Source organism: Coregonus clupeaformis, chromosome 14 (assembly GCF_020615455.1).
Source record: "Coregonus clupeaformis isolate EN_2021a chromosome 14, ASM2061545v1, whole genome shotgun sequence".
Taxonomy (NCBI): Eukaryota; Metazoa; Chordata; class Actinopteri; order Salmoniformes; family Salmonidae; genus Coregonus; species Coregonus clupeaformis.
The window spans coordinates 45,339,274-45,358,758 of record NC_059205.1 but is presented as its reverse complement, the minus strand read 5'-3'; the positions used below and the strand labels follow the sequence as shown (position 1 = coordinate 45,358,758).

General features: G+C 45.3%; 1 protein-coding gene across 4 annotated transcripts in view; it reads right to left on the bottom strand.

Moving 5' to 3' along the window:
- The window catches only part of LOC121580842 (chromodomain-helicase-DNA-binding protein 7), a 94,450-nt gene extending 74,965 nt beyond the window's left edge, over positions 1-19,485 (bottom strand). For all 4 annotated transcript variants that reach the window (XM_041895919.2, XM_045224839.1, XM_041895921.2 and 1 more), the window contains exons 1-2: positions 19,248-19,485; positions 627-2,614 (exon numbers count right to left, since the gene is read on the bottom strand). In XM_041895919.2, the coding sequence (XP_041751853.2) occupies positions 627-2,432 (1,806 nt within the window). In that variant the 5' untranslated portion in view covers positions 2,433-2,614; positions 19,248-19,485. The remainder of the gene's footprint in view (positions 1-626; positions 2,615-19,247) is intronic.

Here is a 19,485-nt window from a genome sequence, read left to right as displayed (position 1 = left end):
CCCATCCTCCCTTCTCCGCCCCCTTTCTCTCTCTCTCCCTCCTGACAGGGCACATCTTGCTGTACACCATTAACTCATGCATGAGTCCTCCGAGACAGACAAGTCAAACACACAGAGCAGAAGAGAGAGAGGAGGAAAGTGCAAGAATGAGAGAGAAAGGGGAAAACAAGAGGAGAGAGAGCAGGAATAGAGGGAAATAGAAAAAAGAGGGGGAGACAACCAGAGAGAGAAGAGGGGAGAAAACAAATGAGAGAGAGAAGTGCGCAGAGAATAAAGGGTGAGAGCAGAGCGGGCGGAAAGAGAGCAGACGGGAGAGGAGAGAGATGCTTAGAGAGCAGGAAGGGAGTATTCCCCCTTCAGAGAGAGGGAAGAGGGGGTGGGGATGGGAAGGGGTTAGGAGATTAGCACTGTGGCGCCTGGGTCTTGGGGAGGGCCAGGATATGCAGTGGAGAGGAAACAAACAGCTGTAAAAAGCTATTTCCCACAAACACACACCTCAAAACCCCCATTCAACAGAGCACCGCTGAGTTTTTAAATGTCACGCACCCACAAATACGCTTGCGCACATGAAAACAAACTCACAAAAAACACCACACACACAGACCTCAACATCAAAGCAAACTCACCTGTATGTAAGGCACTTTCTGGGGGGTTGGAGGCGACTGGTGTGCTGCCGGCGCCCAAGGTGGCTGGTTGGGCGGGGAGCTCTGGTGTTGGGGGCCGGCCAGATGTGTCTGAGCCTGTGACGGGGGCAAAGCGGCATGGACTGGGTGCACCTGCTGCTGGAAGGCCATGGGAAGAGGCTGCAGCCCAGGTCTGGGAGCCTGTTGCTGGGGAGGGAGCAGCCGCTGGTCCTGTGGTCCTGGAGGCTCACCGTGGGCCATAGGACCTGGAGGTCTCACCTGGTCGAGTGGGCCTCTCTGGTTGGGGGACATGCCCGGGTAGAGCTGCTGGCTCGGGGGCATGTGGGGGTGCTGCTGTGGGTGGGAGAGGTGCTGGGGATGGTGTTGCGGTTGCTGAGCGCCTAGGGGAGTGGGGTTTCTCTGAGGGGGGGCCATGGGGTTAGGGGCCTGGAGTGGAGCTCCGGGGTACCCCCCTACCTCTGGAGCAAGGCCTGCACTAGGGGGGCGGACCTGTTGAGGCGGAGGTGTGACCGCGGGGGTTCCCATACCCCTCATGGGGGACATTGAGGGGGGAGAGCCATAAGATCCCTGAGGTGGTGTGGGGAGGTGGGGCTGCTGTTGCGGGGTGGCCTGGGCCTGAGAGGGGTGCAATGGTTGAGAGGGGTGCATGGGCTGTCCGGTGATTTGGTTGGGGTGGACAGGCTGCTGGTGTACCTGAGGGCCAGGGTAGCGCTGTGGGGCCCCCCCTGCATTGGGGTAACGCTGGACTTGGGCTGGCCCCATGGGCCCGCTGGCGTTACTGTTGTTGTTGCTGGTGCTGCTGAGGCTCATGCCGGGAGTCATCCCTGCACTGACGGCTAATCCCTGATTAAGGTTGCCGTACTGGGGGTAGGGGGGGTACGGCCCTGAGCTGGTTACAGCACTAGGAGAGGCTGCCTGGCCGTGCATGTTGAACCCCATGTTCTGGTGGGGCCTCCCGGCCAAGCCCTGCTGCTGCTGGCGAGAGGTGTGGGAGGCCATGGTGTCCTGGGGGTGAACAGGGCCCTGGCCGGGACGGTGGAGGAACTGCTGGGGGGGCTGCTGTTGCTGTGCCGGGTGGCGCATGGGGGGGCCTGTCATGCTGGGGTTCTGCTGGAGCCCCACGTGGCCCATGTAGTGGTTGGGCTCCTGGCCCATGCCCGGAGGGAAGTGGTTGATCCTGGTGGGCGTCTGGGTCTGGCCAGGGTGGCCCTGCATAGTGGCGTAGTCGGCCCGGCCCATGTAGGGGCCCATCTGGTGGCCTTGGCCCTGGGGCCCAGAGGGTCCGTGCTGCTGGTGGGAGGGGGCCTGGGCGGCTGCCTGTTGCTGCTGCTGCTGGAATGGAGGCCTGCCCTGCCCGGGGCCAGCCTGGGGGCCCCACACGGCTCCGCCATCAGGGAAGGACTGCCCTTGCCCATCGCCTTGGGCTCTGGGGTAGACGTGGTGCCCCCCTTCGGGTTGTTGGGGGTTGTTGTGGTAGCGTGAGTGCGGGGTCGCCATTCCGTTGACGGCGGGGCCATTGCCCAACAGCCGACCCTGGCCCTGCTGCTGCTCATAGCCTGTGAAGGGGTCGTAGGGGTGGCCCATCTTGGGCTGTCCAGGGCCGGCCTGCGAGGAGTGGTGGAGGGAGTTGGAGGAGAGCGACCCGTAGCCCTGGTGCTCATGGGGCATCTGCTGTCCCATGGGGTTGGGCTGGCCCTGGGGGAAGCCACAGTCTCCCAGGCCCTCCAGCCCGTCCGAGAATAGGTTGGCATCGTCCCCGAACAGGCTCAACATCCCCGGGTCAGCCATGGCTGCTGGGGCCCTGGCGGCTGGGGGGAGCGGAGCTCCAGGGAATCTGTGCTCACACAGAGGTGGATGTCCTCAAAGCCGCTAATCCGCTAACTAATCTGCAGCATGTCACTCCATATTTCCCTAATTCTCCCAGAGAACAAGAATGCAGAGTCAGGCAAAGATAGGTTACAGGACAGGACCTGGAGGGAGAGGAGGGCAGAGAGTGGGACGAGAGAGATAGGAACAGAGTATTAGCAGGGGCAATATCAGATGAGGTCCATTGTGCAACCTTATTCCCGTTCTTTAAACTCCTGCTGACTGAATTAGAGTTCTTAAAAAGTGGCACAAGTTTAGCAATTTAATCAGTTGTAACCAACAACCCCCCCAGATAGCCTTTTCATCCCATCCCCCACCTCCGTTTCCATTTGCTTTCAAACAAAAGATTTTCTTCCAACACACACACAGAGAGAGAGACAGGCACCAAACCTAAACCCATTCATTCTTTAGGGAAAGAACAAAGGCCTGGGCAGAAGCAGGGGTGTTTAAACAGCAGCTGCTGCCAGATCAGCCCGGCAGATGTGAGAATACAAGGAGGGGAGCCACCTGCTCAAGTGTGTGTTTTGTTGGGCAGAGAGGGAAGGAGAGAGAGAGGCAGATATTCAGAGTGTGAATGTGTAAGGGAGTGAGCGCATGCACATATATTTTGAGTGAGTTTTTCTGTGTATGTGTGTCCTCAACCTGCTCGTCCCCTGAGCTCTAATCAGATGAGCAGGGGTTATTATGGAGGTGTGAGAAACCAGGCTGAAAGGAGAGCCAGCACAGGGATTGGATGTCCAACTCAACACGCGACATGTGTTTATGCGTTGGCGTGCGGGCTTAAAGCTGTGTGTGTGCTTGTTGTACCTGAAATCCTCAAAAGTCCCCACAAGGACAGTAAAACAAGGAACATTCTTCCTCATGAGCACATTTTCCAGGTCGCCACGAGGACAAAGGCTATTTTAGGCTTAGCGGTTATGGTTAGGGAAAATAGGATTTTGAATGGAAATCAATTTTAGGTCCCCACAAGGATAGTAAAACATATGCTGTGTGTAGGCTTGAGACGCTGTGTGTGTATGTTTGAGAAGCTGTGCATGTGTGTGTCACAGTGTGTAGGTGGGTCTTAGTATGTAGCCTGTGTGTGTGTGGGGGAAGAGGAATGAGTCACCTAAACTTCCCCAACACTTCCCCAACTAGAGAATTCCCCTCCCCCCTACTCTCTCCCTCCCTGTTACCCTCCTTCCGCCCCACCCCCAACTTTTCTCTTTCTTTCAAGCCTCTCCACATGGCTGCTAGCACTACTACCACTGACCTTTCGTCAATGAGCGGAGGGGAAACCATTTCCTGATAAATAGCAACTTTACAAAAAGGGGACATTAGCATAAGCCCTTGTACTTCAGAGACACTGATTTTCACCTTCTCAAACTCAAAAAAGTTAAGAAATCTCTGAGGAGAGAAAGAGAATGCATCTCGCAACTTAAGTTGCTACACAACATGCTTTAGCAACATCCGACAAAAGGAATTAAAAGAAACTTGCTGGGCGACTCACAAGATGAAGAAAAAACCAACTGTAACCGATCTCTAAAGACAAACCGCAACCCAGCTAGGAGTGTCGACAGAGGAGTGAGAGATGTAGCCTGCGTAGTGATAAAAACACAGTATAGCAACTGAGATATACTACAACATATTTTACTTATCCTAGTATTGCTCCAGTTGTAGAACCATAATACACTGTTATTGCTTACATCTACGGAAGCGATTGGACTCGTCTAAACTGCCATATAGACCTACAGCACAGACTACGACATTTCCTTATACTACCACTTATAGTACTCGTCTCTACAGTCACCTTCAATTATACCACCACACCATCATGCTCGTTACATTTGCCCTACGTAGTTTTTCAGCCACAGTAGAAGCCCAGTGAAAATGTATGATAATAACTAGTCAGTAGCAATCAATACAACTACACTCACAAATTAATTTAACTCCACTTGGGCCCACGAGAAAAAGACTCAAGAGGGATGGAGGAGAATGAACGAGGCAGAGGCACGCTCTTACTTTCAAAATAAAAGCAATCAATCATATTACAGCATGATTCAGAAAGGATCTATTCCGTGATCTGGCCTACATTTGGACAGATTGAGTCTTATGATTTAAAACGTCCCTTTCATCACCTCAAAGCTCCCGCTAAGAGCAGGAAGAGGAGTTTCCCTGCTTCCTCACCTCCTGGGCCATAAATCACCTCCTCTACTACCATTCAGCAGCTCAGCTCCTCCAGCATAGAGAGAGCTCCCATGGCCTCCCCTATGACACCGCACCCTGGGGGTGGAGTGTGTGTATGTCAGTGTTCATTTCGTCAACAATATGACGAGAAGTACTCGGCAACGACCCATTTTTCCTGACTAAAACTATGAAGAGATGCCCTGGAAAAAAACTATAACCATTACAAATTACTTTTCATTTTAGTCTACGAGACAAGAATATTTCATGCAATCTCTCTTCGGCAGAATTGACATTTTTCAGTTGCACGGTCGGATTGAGCTAATCTGCCTGAGCTCCCAGGCGGTCACTTCAGTCACTTGTCAATCTTTTGAACTGATGCAAAGTCAGGACACTTCACTTGTAATTAACCTCAACTAGAAACAATAATATTTACTTTCATAGGCTTGGGCGGTACCCAGATTGTCATACCGACCTTACCGGGATATTCGTAATACCGGCACTGAACACAAGGGGCCCTGTTTTCAAACCCAATTGATACTCTGTAGTCCGAAGGTTAGCAATGTTAGCAAGTACATGTAAAATCCCATAGAGAATGCTAACTAAAATGCTAAAAAGCGCATTGCGAACATTTGTACAGTTTCTGACCTAAACTATAGAATTAACTCAAAAATGCTTCTCACGGTTTGCTGCAAGCACAAAAATATTAGCCAGCAAGGCTCTTGATCCAGAAGGGGATTCTCTGCTGTTACCAAGAGAATGCTTGATTTTGGAAGAAGCTAACCACTTAGCTAGATAGCTAACTAGCAACTAAATTCGCAAACCAAATGCACAACTGCAAAGCATTTGGAACATTTTAGACAGTTAACTTAATAGTTATAAGATGTCTTGCTGGCAAACATTTAGCTGTGAATTCCATACTGTAATTATACTTAGCAAAAATATAAACGCAACATGCTACAATTTCAACGATTTTATTGAGTTCATATAAGGAAATCAGTCAATTGAAATAAATTCATTATGCCCTAATCTATGGATTTCACATGACTAGGCAGGGGCGCATCCACGGGTGGGCATAGGCCCACCCCCTTGGGAGCCAGGCCCAGACAATCAGAATGAGTTTTCCCCCACAAAAGTGCTTTATTACAGACAGATATACTCCTCAGTTTCATCAGCTGTCCAAGTGGCTGGTTTCAGATGATCCCGCAGGTGAAGAAGCCGGATGTGGAGGTCCTGGGCTGGTGTGGTTACACGTGGTCTGCGATTGTGAAGCCGGTTGGACGTACGGCCAAATTCTCTAAAACGACGTTGGAGGCGGCTTATGGTAGAGAAATGAACATTCAATTCTGGCAACAGCTCTGTTGGACATTCCTGCAGTCAGCATGCCAACTGCACGCTCCCTCAACTTGAGACATCAGTGGCATTCATTGTGTTGTGTGACAAAACTGCACATTTTAGAGTGGCCTTTTATTGTCCCCAGCACAAGGTGCACCTGTGTAATGATCATGCCATTTAATCAGCTTCTTGATATGCCACACCTGTCAGGTGGATGGATTCTCTCAGCAAAGGAGAAATGCTCACTAACAGGGATGTAAACTAATTTGTGCACAAAATCCAAGAGAAATAAGCCGTTTGTGCATATGGAACATTTCGTGGGATATGTTATTTCAGCTCATGAAACGAACACTTTCCATGTTGTGTTTATATTTTTGTTCAGTATAGATCACCTGGCGCATGCTGCACAACAGTGAGTGACTTACAAGGCTCCGGTATCTCGTCGTTGTGTGCTTGTAAACAAACAGCATGTGACACGTGACTACCGTAAACTTCATAATAATGTGACAGGTGAAATGAAGAACGCAATGCTCTTTATCTCCTAACGTATTGCACAAGTTGACTGCAGGTACAGTTGAAGTCGGAGGTTTTCATACACTTAGGTTGGAGTCATTAAAACTCGTTTTTCAACCACTCCACAAATTTATTGTTAACATACTATAGTTTTGGCAAGTCGGTTAGGACATCTACTTTGTGCATGACAGTAATTTCTTCAACAATTGTTTAAAGACAGATTATTTCACTTATAATTCACTGTATCACAATTCCAGTGGGTCAGAAGTTTATACACTAAGTTGACTGTGCCTTTAAACAGCTTGGGAAATTCCAGACAATGATGTCATGGATGTAGAAGCTTCTGATAGGCTAATTGACATCCTTTGAGTCAATTGGAGGTGTACCTGTGGATGTATTTCAAGGCCTACCTTCAAACTCAGTGCCTCTTTGCTTGACATCATGGGAAAATCAAAAGAAATCAGCCAAGACCTCAGAAAAAGAATTGTAGACCTCCACAAGTCTGGTTCATCCTTGGGAGCAATTTCCAAACGCCTGAAGGTACCACGTTCATCTGTACAAACCGTAGTACACAAGTATAAACACCATGAGCCCACGCAGCCATCATACCGCTCAGGAAGGAGACGTGTTCTGTCTCCTAGAGATGAACGTACTTTGGTGCGATAAGTGCAAATCAATCCCAGAACAGCAGCAAAGGACCTTGTGAAGATGCTGGAGGAAACAGGTACAAAAGTATCTATATCCACAGTAAAACGAGTCCTATATCGACATAACCTGAAAGGCCGCTCAGCAAGGAAGAAGCCACTGCTCCAAAACCGCCATAAAAAAGCCAGACTACGGTTTGCAACTGCACATGGGGACAAAGATCGTACTTTTTGGAGAAATGTCATCTGGTCTGATGAAACAAAAATAGAACTGTTTGGCCATAATGACCATCGTTATGTTTGGAGGAAAAAGGGGGGACTTGCAAGCCGAAGAACACCATCCCAACCGTGAAGCACGGGGGTGGCAGCATCATGCTGTGGGGGTGCTTTGCTGCAGGAGGGACTGGTGCACTTCACAAAATAGATGGAGGAAAATTATGTGGATATATTGAAGCAACATCTCAAGACATCAGTCAGGAAGTTAAAGCTTGGTCGCAAATGGGTCTTCCAAATGGACAACGACCCCAAGCATACTTCCAAAGTTGTGGAAAAATGGCTTAAGGACAACAAAGTCAACGTATTGGAGTGGCCATCACAAAGCCCTGACCTCAATCCTATAGAAAATGTGTGGGCAGAACTGAAAAAGCGTGTGCGAGCAAGGAGGCCTACAAACTTTTCTCCGTTACACCAGCTCTGTCAGGAGGAATGGGCCAAAATTTACCCAACTTATTGTGGGAAGCTTATGGAAGGCTACGCGAAACGTTTGACTCAAGTTAAACAATTTAAAGGCAATGCTACCAAATACTAATTGAGTGTATGTAAACTTGTGACCCACTGGGAATGTGATGAAATAACTAAAAGCTGAAATAAATCACTCTACTATTATTCTGACATTTCACATTCTTAAAATAAAGTGGTGATCATAACAGACCTAATACAGAGAATTTTTACTAGGATTAAATATCAGGTATTTTGAAAAACAGAGTTTAAATGTATTTGGCTAAGGTGTATGTCAACTGTATTTACTTAAAAAGTTGCTACAAATATTAAAATGTATTAAAACAATTCAAAGTAGTAGTTTCAACAGTATTTTCCCAAATAGCCCGGTATACCGTATATACCACCCAAGCCTAATGTAGGCAATTTTTGCTTTGATCACATCAAAAGCTCTATTTTCCCATGCGAGTTGAGGCTAATTTTTTCCCCCATGTGAAAAACGAATGCCATTTGTTGAATATTAGGAGTGCAGTAATATGTCTGCCATTTTTGGAAAGTTCAAATTCTCCTCTTTTCAATGAAACCCTTGACAGTTATAACAGGGAGAAAAATCAGAGCTGTAAATTGTTTAAGCCAAGGCTTTATATCCTATACGGTTAATTAGGGCTAGCATTGGTAACAATCTGCCACAATATCAATGTTGCCGGCTAAGGCATAGGAGGGGAAAGTAGGCCTAGCTGGACAAGGCTATCTAAATGTTCACATGATGGAAGTTGGAGGTAGCCTACATATTCATTATTTAATAGAAAAAAATAAACTATTATGTGACTAAATTGTCTGTGACTAAAAGTACACTAAAATTGAGTTTTAGTCGACTGATAACTAAAACCAAGGAAGGATGAAATGACAAAAATGTGAACAAGACTAAAAAGTATTATAAGACTAAAACAGATGCCAAAATGAACACTGTGTGTAGACGGGGTGGTGTAAATCTGTGTACATATTGGTGTGTCCGTCAGTATGTTTAGGGTTGTTGGGTGCCAGGAAGTAGGCTAGTAGGGGGCGAGGCAGAGCCATGCCAAAAGCCGCAAATTTGAATCCCTATGATCTGATTTGTAGTCTAAGCTGGCGGGCTGACCGTTCACCTAATTCCCTCTAGAGTGACACGTGGCTTAGTGCCAGGGCCTATCCTATGTCTCTTTCCCTTCCTCTCGCTCCATCTTTCTCTGGCAGGAGGGCTACGACCCGGTGTGTGTGTGAGAGGGAGGTGGTTTGGAGAGAGAACAGGCTAGAGGTAGAGTAGGGAGCAAGCGAGAAGTGGAATGAGAACGAGAACGAGGGAGATGGAGAGAGTTCAGTCAGCGGGCTGGGTGCTGGCCGATGAGTGTGTGGCGAGGTGCGAGTGGGCGGTAAGGCATGCCCTGATGCAGAAAAGATTACGAGGCACCTGCCCGTACACACACTAACAACCAGACCACCACAGCCATGCTTCAATATCAGACCCCGTCCATTCCCACCACCACTTTCTCTTTTGGGGTTAGACTACCTGTGGTGCACTCATTACTACACTCAAACCATAAGTGCTAGTCGACAGCTGTCTCTGCAACTACCATTGTACGTGAACTAGAGTCACAAAATGGAATGTAGCAAGTGAAAGAGCAACAGACAGAGTGGGCTAGTTATTTCCCCCTCCCTGCTCTCTTGTTGGTTTAGCTAAAGAGAGATTTGTCCAGGCAATCCCCAAAATGTGACCAGGAGACATTTCCTGTTGGTGGGGAGGTGAGCTGACAACGTCACATACAACGATACCAACAGTCAATGCCATCATAATAATAGCCTTTCATTTGAAATACTATCAGAACATAGCCTCGCCCATGTATAGCAGGCAGACCGACTGGGGAGTGAAGGGAAGTTGAAATGTTGATTGTGTCAGATAGTGTGACCACAGGTCTTTTCATAAGATGTGCGCTGCCGTTTTGTTTTGAAGGCTGGCTGGCCCGGCACTCCCAACGTCTGTGCTGCTATTGACACGAGCAACGGTGACAAACACACAGATGAGCTTCTAATTATACGTGATTACGGATCATTCAAAACAGTTGGCCTTCACTTTAGCTACTCTCACAGTGCTCTTTATCTTTTTATGCAGTTTAGATTGAGAGAGGACTAGGAAGAATATTGAAATTTCAAATGAGAAAAACCTGACGCCACATGTATCCCAAAACTGCACTGTTTCAATAGGTGTTTCATATACAAAGGAATGATTCAAGTCAAAACAAAATAGCGAAATCAACAGACTACTTGCCTAGTTGGAAAGGTAGAGAAGTTCTGCTTTCCAAATGCTCTTGTTCACGCCTTTCTAAACAAGCCTATACTAAATTCTCCAGTAGCATTCATTGGCGTTTGTTTACACATTTTGGAGTGTGCTCAAGAAATGAGCATTTGACACTGAAAAGGAGGAAGTTAATTTCAGCCACTTAATTTTATGCGACAGCAACTAGCCTACTTCTCACTTCATAAACACCCTAAGCTAATGACGGCTTGTGTTCTTTAGCTTTAATGATAACACAAATTATGTAAATATATGTGCAAGTAGCGAACAAGCTTAACTATGAGAATAGTGTCACTGCAGGGTATCTAAACAAGTTTGTGCAGAGACTGTTCTCAAGGATTCAATTTGAAGTGGGTTAGTATAACTGGCTAGCTACTATTGCTGTCATACTACAAGTAGAGCAGGTGGTCCTAGTTTGTTGGCTACTGGCTAGACCTCTGCTTGGCTAGACCTCTGCTTATCGAATATGACACCAAGTCATTTTCACTTGGCATGTTGAAAAGATCTTCTCAAAAGAATCTGAAGACCAGTGTAACCTTACTAATTGGGTAACTGACAAATTACTTTGACTTCTGACGTGTCCTAACCAAACTGTCAACATTTCAAGATTAATTGTCGTACTCAACTGTCTGCTCTCTTTTTTTGTATAGCCTACTTAAAGCAGAGTGAAGTCAGTCCCAATTGAATAAACACTGCCATTCTAACTTCCAAAAGCTAACCACACTTCTTGTTCAAAACCAAAAGTTATGGTCACAGGAGTCATATTTTTAGACATGAAATTACACATAAAACATTAGTAAAATGCCTCAGAGTTGTCGATTTCTTGGTCCAACTAATCCAGGGCTATCTTATTCAGTGGTGTCCCTGTGTACTGGCCTGGTATAACCACCGGGGGTGTCTCCCTCCCTCAGCCTTGAAAGCCCTCAGAGTACAGGTGGCACATCATGCCCCAGCGAGTGGCCAGCCCTCGAGAGACACACCACCAGCATTCCTTTTATCTATCCTACCCCGCTACCCCCCCCCCCCCTCTCTAACCTACTAAAAACTCCCTTTACCCACCCCACAAGACATGCACAGAGTATAATTTATACCTCCGCTGGGGGAGAGAGAGCGTGCTTGATGTGTGGAAGGAGGTGGAAAAGAGGAGGGTAGCAATGTCTGATGTGTTGGGTTGCTAACCGCACAAAGAGTGTGTGAATGTGACTAGATGTGAGAAGTGGAGAGATAATGGGGTGTGGAGTAGGGGGGCTGAGCAGAATGTTTGGGCGGGCATTTGCGTGAAGGGGGCAGGAGGGGAATCTGGTTGTTTTACGCACGGCTGCCTTGTTAATGGACTTTTTCTCTCGTCTAGAGCAGGGAGGGGGAAAACAGGAAGTAGTTCTGTTTATGCTATCTGCTCGCCGCTTTAAACATGTGGGCTTAATATCTCCCAAAAAATAACTGTCCAACTCTGAGGCCTTTCCCTGGTCAAGAGTCAGGCAGAGGGGAGGAGTATTCTGGGGAATAGAAAAGGTTGTCAGTGATATATTCAGCAGAACTTTGACCTTGACTCCCTCGGAATGGCGCCACCTTGCCTTCCTATTTGGCACTCCTCGTCTGACTGGCTGCCCACCAGCTGCGGGACCTGCTACAGCTCCCCCCGAACCACTCACCCCTGGGGTTTTTGGGCCAGCCCGTTGCAGGCATGGGGGCTACAGCCATGCATGTGGCCTTGACACTGGCGTGAGGGAATAAAAAGGGGGGGCTTTTAACTTCCTGTGAAGGATGTCTGACCCAGCAGAAAAAAAAATACATACATAGAGAGAGATGAAGTGAAGAGGAAAGACATGGGGAGAGAAGGGAAGTACCGCTTTGGAAGGTTTCATATTTTTCTGGAGTCCGTGGCATTGAGGGAATGTTTGTCTGAATGGCTCAATTCATTAATCAAATCAAATCAAATTTTATTGGTCACATGCGCCGAATACAACAGGTGCAGACATTGCAGTGAAATGCTTACTTACAGCCCTTAACCAACAGTGCATTTATTTTAAACAAAAAAAGTAAGAATAAAACAACAAAAAAAGTGTTGAGAAAAAAAGAGCAGAAGTAAAATAAAGTGACAGTAGGGAGGCTATATATACAGTAAAATAAAGTGACAGTAGGGAGGCTATATATACAGGGGGGTACCGTTGCAGAGTCAATGTGTGGGGGCACCGGCTAGTTGAGGTAGTTGAGGTAATATGTACATGTGGGTAGAGTTAAAGTGACTATGCATAAATACTTAAGAGTGTTTATTAATTTGTTCTTACATAAATTCAGTCTGATACTATCCCCAAAAATGTACTGTAGTTTGTGTGCCATTTTACCTGGAAGAGTTTTGTTTGCAAATCATCTAGGATTATGTGCTTGGCGTGCAATTACAGGTTATTCGTACCTAAAAAAACAAATAAAAACCGGGCTAGATCATACTAAAAATGTATCAGAAGTTTGCTCCTGCACATTTTTATTTATTTATGTTCAGATTACTATTGAGCAATTCATTGGCACCACAAATACTATGTGAAAAGTTAGTCTTAATATAAGTTTGATCGCTTCCATGGTGAACAGTTCAAACCCAAAACCTCTATTTATCCTTCCATTAAGAAGAATAAATTACAGGATTCCAGGGGCCTCCCAAAGAGCTAAATAATTTTCCAGAGAGATCACCAACCCAACTATTCAGTCAGCGGCTGCGAGTGAGGCTGGGTGGGAGGTAGTGCAGGGGCTACCCATGCGCAGGAGAAGGCCGAAGCCTCCAGGCAGGGTTAAGGCGTCAGCATGCTTCAGTTCGGCTAGCGCCTAGCCGAACTTGGCTAGCCGAACAAGTGTGCTCGCATACTCCCTTAAAAGACCTTCGCTTGAGAAATGAGAAAAAAACAGCAATAGTACTGTTTGTCCACATTGAGACGCCGTAGCCAGTATACGCTTCCACAAAAGTCGAAATTAATCTTAAATAACTAAAGAAATCGGTCATTAATTTTGACGTTTTTGCCGAGGATATCTTAGTCGCACAATTTGTACATCTTACATCTAACTAAGATTATGTTTGGTGCAGTATTTCTCAATTTAAAAATGTGCATGAAAACGGAGCGTTTCTCGTTGAATGAGAGACGATTGAAGAATCCCTACTGTTGACCAATCACCAACGAATGGGCGTAGACTTCGGCTCCAAACTATGGCTTGCATCTAGAGAAAAATGTGTGTGCCTGAACAGCCGAAGTCCAAAACAAACAGAAACATCACAAAATGTCTTTATTATTTATGCACAAACTCTTCCGAACTGTCTCGGATGGGACGCCTTTAACCTACTGGTTTTATGACATTCTCCCACAGGGCAGATGATTTCTGGCGGTGTACTTACTGAGGCACTTCTGACAGAATGGAACAGACCGTGAGGTGCACGTTGTTCCCAACCCTCTGATCCACGGTCAGGTATTTTCATCATGTCTCTAATGGTTACAGTTGGGATTGGGAGTAGGGGTAATCTGATTCCAGATCTGTGGTTGAGGGATGGGAAGTGGATGACCCAGGGTCAGGATGGGGACTCTGTGTGACTTTCTTCCTCGTCCACTACTAGGTTACACTGTGCATACAGTAGAGGCTGCTTTTAGACATCTAGGATCATTTTTTCCAAAAACCCAAACCTTAATTACATACAGGGGGGACACAAAACTGGCCTTAGATCAGTGTAAGGGCAACTTCATCCCACTCCTGTTGTGGGACTCAAAAGTAATGAACGGCGTCTCCTCTCCTTTTCTACTGCTGCACTGATAGCCCTGGACAGGTGAAAACAAGCCCTTGTTGGTATTTTGCTGTATTGCTTTCACCTACACCGGGTGTACATTAGGAACACCTGCTCTTTCCAGGATATAGACTGACCAGGTGAAAGCTATGATCCCTTATTGATGTCACTTGTTAAATCCAACGCTGCTGGGTTTTTCACGCTCAACAGTTTCCCGTGTGTATCAAGAATGGTCCACCACCCAAAGGACATCCAGCCAACTTGACACAACTGTGGGAAACATTGGCGTCAACATGGGCCAGCATCCCTGTGGAACGCTTTTGACACCTTGTAAATTTTTACGTCAACAAATAACCTTAAATTAATGTAATTGTTATCTCTTATCAAAGTGAAATTAAACCAGTAAACACATTTACTCAATAAAATTAAAAATGTTCAAATTATATTTTATTGTCCTATACAATAATCTGTACTCTTAACTTTTTGTTCCTAAAAAATTAAATAAAACTGTTGGTGACCCCACTGCAGTTCCGGTCACGACACAGACTTTGAATAACACTGATTCCAGTCTCTTTATCTTGTGTCCAGCTCTCATCAAGGCCACAAACACTAAAACATGCTGGACATGTTTGGACATGCTTGTAGCACTGATGTCACTTGTTAAATCTACTTAAAATCAGTGTAGATGAAGAGGAGGAGACAAGTTAAATAATAATTTTTAAGCCTTGAGACAATTGAGACATGGATTGTGTATGTGTGCCATTCAGAGGGTGAATTGGCAAGACAAAAAATTTAACTGCCTTTGAACTGGGTATGGTAGTAGGTGCCAGGCACACCGGTTTGTGACAAGAACTGCAATGCTGCTGGGTTTTTCACGCTCAACAGTTTCCCGTGTGTATCAAGAATGGTCCACCACCCAAAGGACATCCAGCCAACTTGACAACTATGGTAAGCACTGGAGTCAACATGGATAGTGTGTCAACATCCCTGTGGAACGCTTTCAACGCCTTGTAGAGTCCATGCCCTGACGAATTGAGGCTGTTCTGAGGGCAAGGGGGGGGGGGACTCAATATTAGGAAGGTGTTCCTAATGTTTTGTACACTCAGTGTATATTATCATACTATCATTTCAAATAAATGCAGAGGAAGGACCTACTTTACACTAGTCTAGTGAGATGCTCCCCTGAAGACTAACGTCTATAAATCTCCTCTAGGCTATCTTGAGATGAATTATACTTCAGACACTAACACTTAAGCACTATACTGAATCTCAGCTGTGACTGTGCCGTGGTTTGAATGAGAGGATGAGGACCGAGAGAAAAGGAAACTTAATGAATGGATAGAAGGAAATACCCTCTACTTCTGTCATAATAACTAGATGAGGCTACTGGTTGAAAATGGGGCATCTAGAATTACAGATTTGACAAAGCTGCCTCGCAGGAGCCATACAAAGGTGAGCAGAGTGAATAATACAATCTAATCAGCTGTGGCCAATCTATAAAACGTTCTGTTTAGAAGAAAGGAACTGTGACACACAAGTAAGGCTTGGGGGCTGGCTAGGCTACACTTCAGATAGAAGCAGCATCTAAAATCTTCCCCATAAGGCCAGGACTACTTGAGGTAGAGAGGTGGCTGCTTGTTTTCCAGGCACAAGAGGCCAGCACAGCCCTCCTGCTAACCCCGGAGAGGAGAGGCAGAGGAGTGAGGCCTGGGGGAGAGGGACATGACGACAGAACCATGCTCAACTTCTTCCACTGACAGAAGCAACAACCGCCACATAACTAAACAAAATGGCAGCGATAATAATAAGTGGTCAGATCTGATGATACACACAGACAGTGTCCATAGCATTCATAAAAGGGCTCATTTGGGATTGAGAGTACCTCTGACACACTGGGGATCAGATGAGGCTGCCGCGACTGGATTAGGACTGCCGTTCCAGGTCAAGGTGTTAGGCAATGAGAGCAAGGCAGAGGGGGGTGGGAGAAAGATGGGCCTGCTGAGCAGGTGTCTGTTTCTTACACGCATTAGCCTATCGTAACGCAATAAACCCTGGTTTAATTCTAAATAAAACCACATTAGATCTACAATTAGATATTTGTGTGCCACAAACTGCTTTGGCAACAATCTGGCTGATTTAGTGGATATACGGAAGAGAATTAAGTACCTTTACTTTTCCACATTTGCTTATATATGAAATGGTTGCTATTTCCCCACAAATCTGCCAAAATATTGGTATTGACCCCTATCAATTGAGAACTATTCTGAGGATAGTGTGTCAGCTAGCTGTCTCTTCAAACTGTGCTTCTGATCAACTTAAAATTGTCTTTATAGAACTTTACAATTGAAGTCCTGATGAAGTCGGTGGTCCTCTGTAGCTCAAATTGGTAGAGCATGGCTCTTGTAATGCCAGGGTAGTGGGTTCGATCCCCGGGACCACCCATACGTAAAAATGTATACACGCATGACTAAGTCGCTTTGGATAAAAGCGTCTGCTAAATGGCATATTATTATTATTAAGTCCGAGTAGTAGTTTGAATGTGCTTAAAGACGCTGTGGAAGCTTACCAGCATGCACTGCTCTACACCATCAAAATGGGGGGACAGCTAAACAATGCTCATTTTCACAGCAAAAACAATATGGCACTGTTTACAAGGACCCCTAGTGTTCACTCTGTCAATAGGGCAACAATGTCTTAAATGGTTAAAATGGCCACATCTGTTTTGTCTTTGTTTCCCTCAACTCTCTCCCTCTTTGCATTTTAAGTTTAGTTTCTCGAGCGTGGCCCCTAGGGATCCACGTGTATGCTTATTAGGATCCTGTAGTTGCATCTATTTTGACATTTTAGTAATTTAGCAGACATTATTATTATTACTCTAATCCAGAGCAATTTACAGTAGTGAGTGCATACATTTTCGTACTGGTCCCCCGTGGGAATCGAACCCACAATCCAATGCTCTACCAACTGAGCCACACAGGACATATGGGGCTACGCTCTGAGACTGGGTTTTGAGTCATCTTTTTTTATATTTAAAACACTGACACCACAGAGCTTCAAATCTGATCTTGCCGAACCACAGGTTTCTCTCCAGTCTAAAGGATGAACTGGCACAATATCATACAAATATTCTCATAGGGAGAAGAGATCACTCCCAAAGTACTGTATGCAATTTTCCTACACTTGTGCTAGGCTGATTCAGAAATTCCAAGGTCATCATCCTGCAAATGAGCTTGAACTCTTTGACAGGGCCCTGGATTTTATTTTATTAATGGTCAGTTAAACATTTTCTTTATGATATTAGTTTTTGCCAAAACTGTTTAGTAGTAGGGCATCAAAGAAAGCTGAACGCTCATAACACTGGTACCATTGCTAAAAACTTTTGTTCAAGAGAACCCCACCACACTTCATAACCGGCCCCTTCATGAAGTCAACGCAACTATATAAGCCAGTCGGGAAAAAAGTACCTCAACAACCACAAGAAAGGGCAAGCTATGGGGGAAGCCACAATACTTAAAAACATCTGTTCCGCCCAAAATACCCGGGGCCTCTTATCTGTTGGCGGAGTGACCCAACATACATTATAAGCTGCCATCTTAGGTTAGAGGCTTCGCAGAAGGTGGGGTAGTATTTCGGTGATCTTTCATGGGATTCTCGATTATCAGTGAACACGTAGCTAGCTTGGTCGTTCAATAACAATGTTTTTTTTAACAGTTTTTTTTTTTTGATATCGTTTTCGTTCTGTTATGAAAGGTTGAAAGTAGTCACTTCTGTAGTTGCTGGCTGGCGACCCATTATGCTGGTTGACTGATTACAACATAATGGAGACAGAAAGACCAACACACGTTCGGGATTTTTTTTTACAATAATGGTCATCTTGCACTTAAATTCAGCCACGAATTATACAGCGGCAGGTGCTTTTTAATCGAAAATCCATGGATGAACCGACGGTAACAAGTGAAGTTATTCCAAGTTCTCCCAGATCCAATGTTTTTTTGATAAACAAGCCCTCTTAAAACGTTAGAATGCGGAAACGCATTAAACAAACTGCAGCCGGTTCGCTTGCTGTTGAACAAAGTGCCACCGCAGGAAAATGTTTGTGCAGGTTTTTTTTTTCCACGAGCAACATTCGCCATCAAAGTAGTCCATTGGCACATTATTAGCCTTTGGGCTAGCAGCAAGACAATGAGGGCGATGATACAGCGCTCGAATGTTGGCTACAAGCTAAACTTCTCCACTACAATGGGGCCATCTCCAACTAGCTAGCAGCAAGCTAATTAGGTTACCATTACGCACGTTTTGGACGGAAACGCAGCGCTCACCTAGTTATTCCCTTCTAAAAAATAAAATAATCCCTAACCATAGAAGCTGAATATAGTATATGTACTCTAACAATTATATATAGATATCAGGGATAGAAAAAAACAAGGCTAAACAGGGATGACCGTCTGGCCTCAAGCAACCCCCTGTCCCTATCCATCGTCCAATAACACTACAGACAGGCGACTTTTCATCCCGTCATTAGGAAGTTAAATTGAGTTCATTCACATGGGATTTATGAAATCCAAATTGAATTTTAGTCTTTACTATTTATCAAAATCCAGCTGTGGTCTGCCGTAAAAAAAAAAAGCCTAGTCAGTGCATCCAGGGAATATCCCTCGAGCTAGCAACCTACAGTATTCACTCATTCAGCTCCGCCACCGACTCACCTCTACGTTTGAGCCACCTCGTGTCTCACTAGCTGAACACACAATTAGCTAGCTAACCCAAGCTAACGAACACTCACCCTTGCCTACCGTATTATAAATAAAGAAAAAGCACAAATCAACATTATCTAAATTCAACAAGTTGTTCACATTTGTCTGTGCTTATTGGGAGATCTCATCGTGTTGGCTAGATTATATTCTTTAGTGAAAAAACTACTGGACTCAGTAGAGCGGAAGGCGAGTTAAACTTGCTAACTGTAGTTAGCGTTTCAGCATGGTAGTTTACGGACCTGCAATAACTTGTTATAAAATGAGAAAAATGGGATACAATTACTTCCTGTTCAGAATAAACTTTGTGTTAACAGTAATTTGCTAAATAGGCTACACGTCCCAGTTTCCAAACAAACTTGTATGGTAGATTAAAAGTCGATTGTAAGTGGGAAAACTCGTTTTAAAACATATTACATGGGTTACTTACAGGTAAAAGACTAACACACAACTCATTTATCATGTGAACAAATTGGATAGAGCGACTATGGAATCCAACCATTCAAAAAATCATTGCTCGCTTACCCAACAAGCTTGGTCAATTCAGGGTTTCTCAAATTAACTCCCGTTAGTATCTCCAGTACAATCCTTTCTTGTCCGTTTATAAATGACGAAATTCAAGTTATTTTATAATGTTCGGCGTGTCGGTATCCCGTCTTCGCCGACTCTGTTTTTCTCCTTTGTGTTAATTTCACTCAATTCGAGTTTAATCCGATCGATCCCGGCGGTCGCGTTCTTCGAGTCGTCTATTCCAGACACTCGC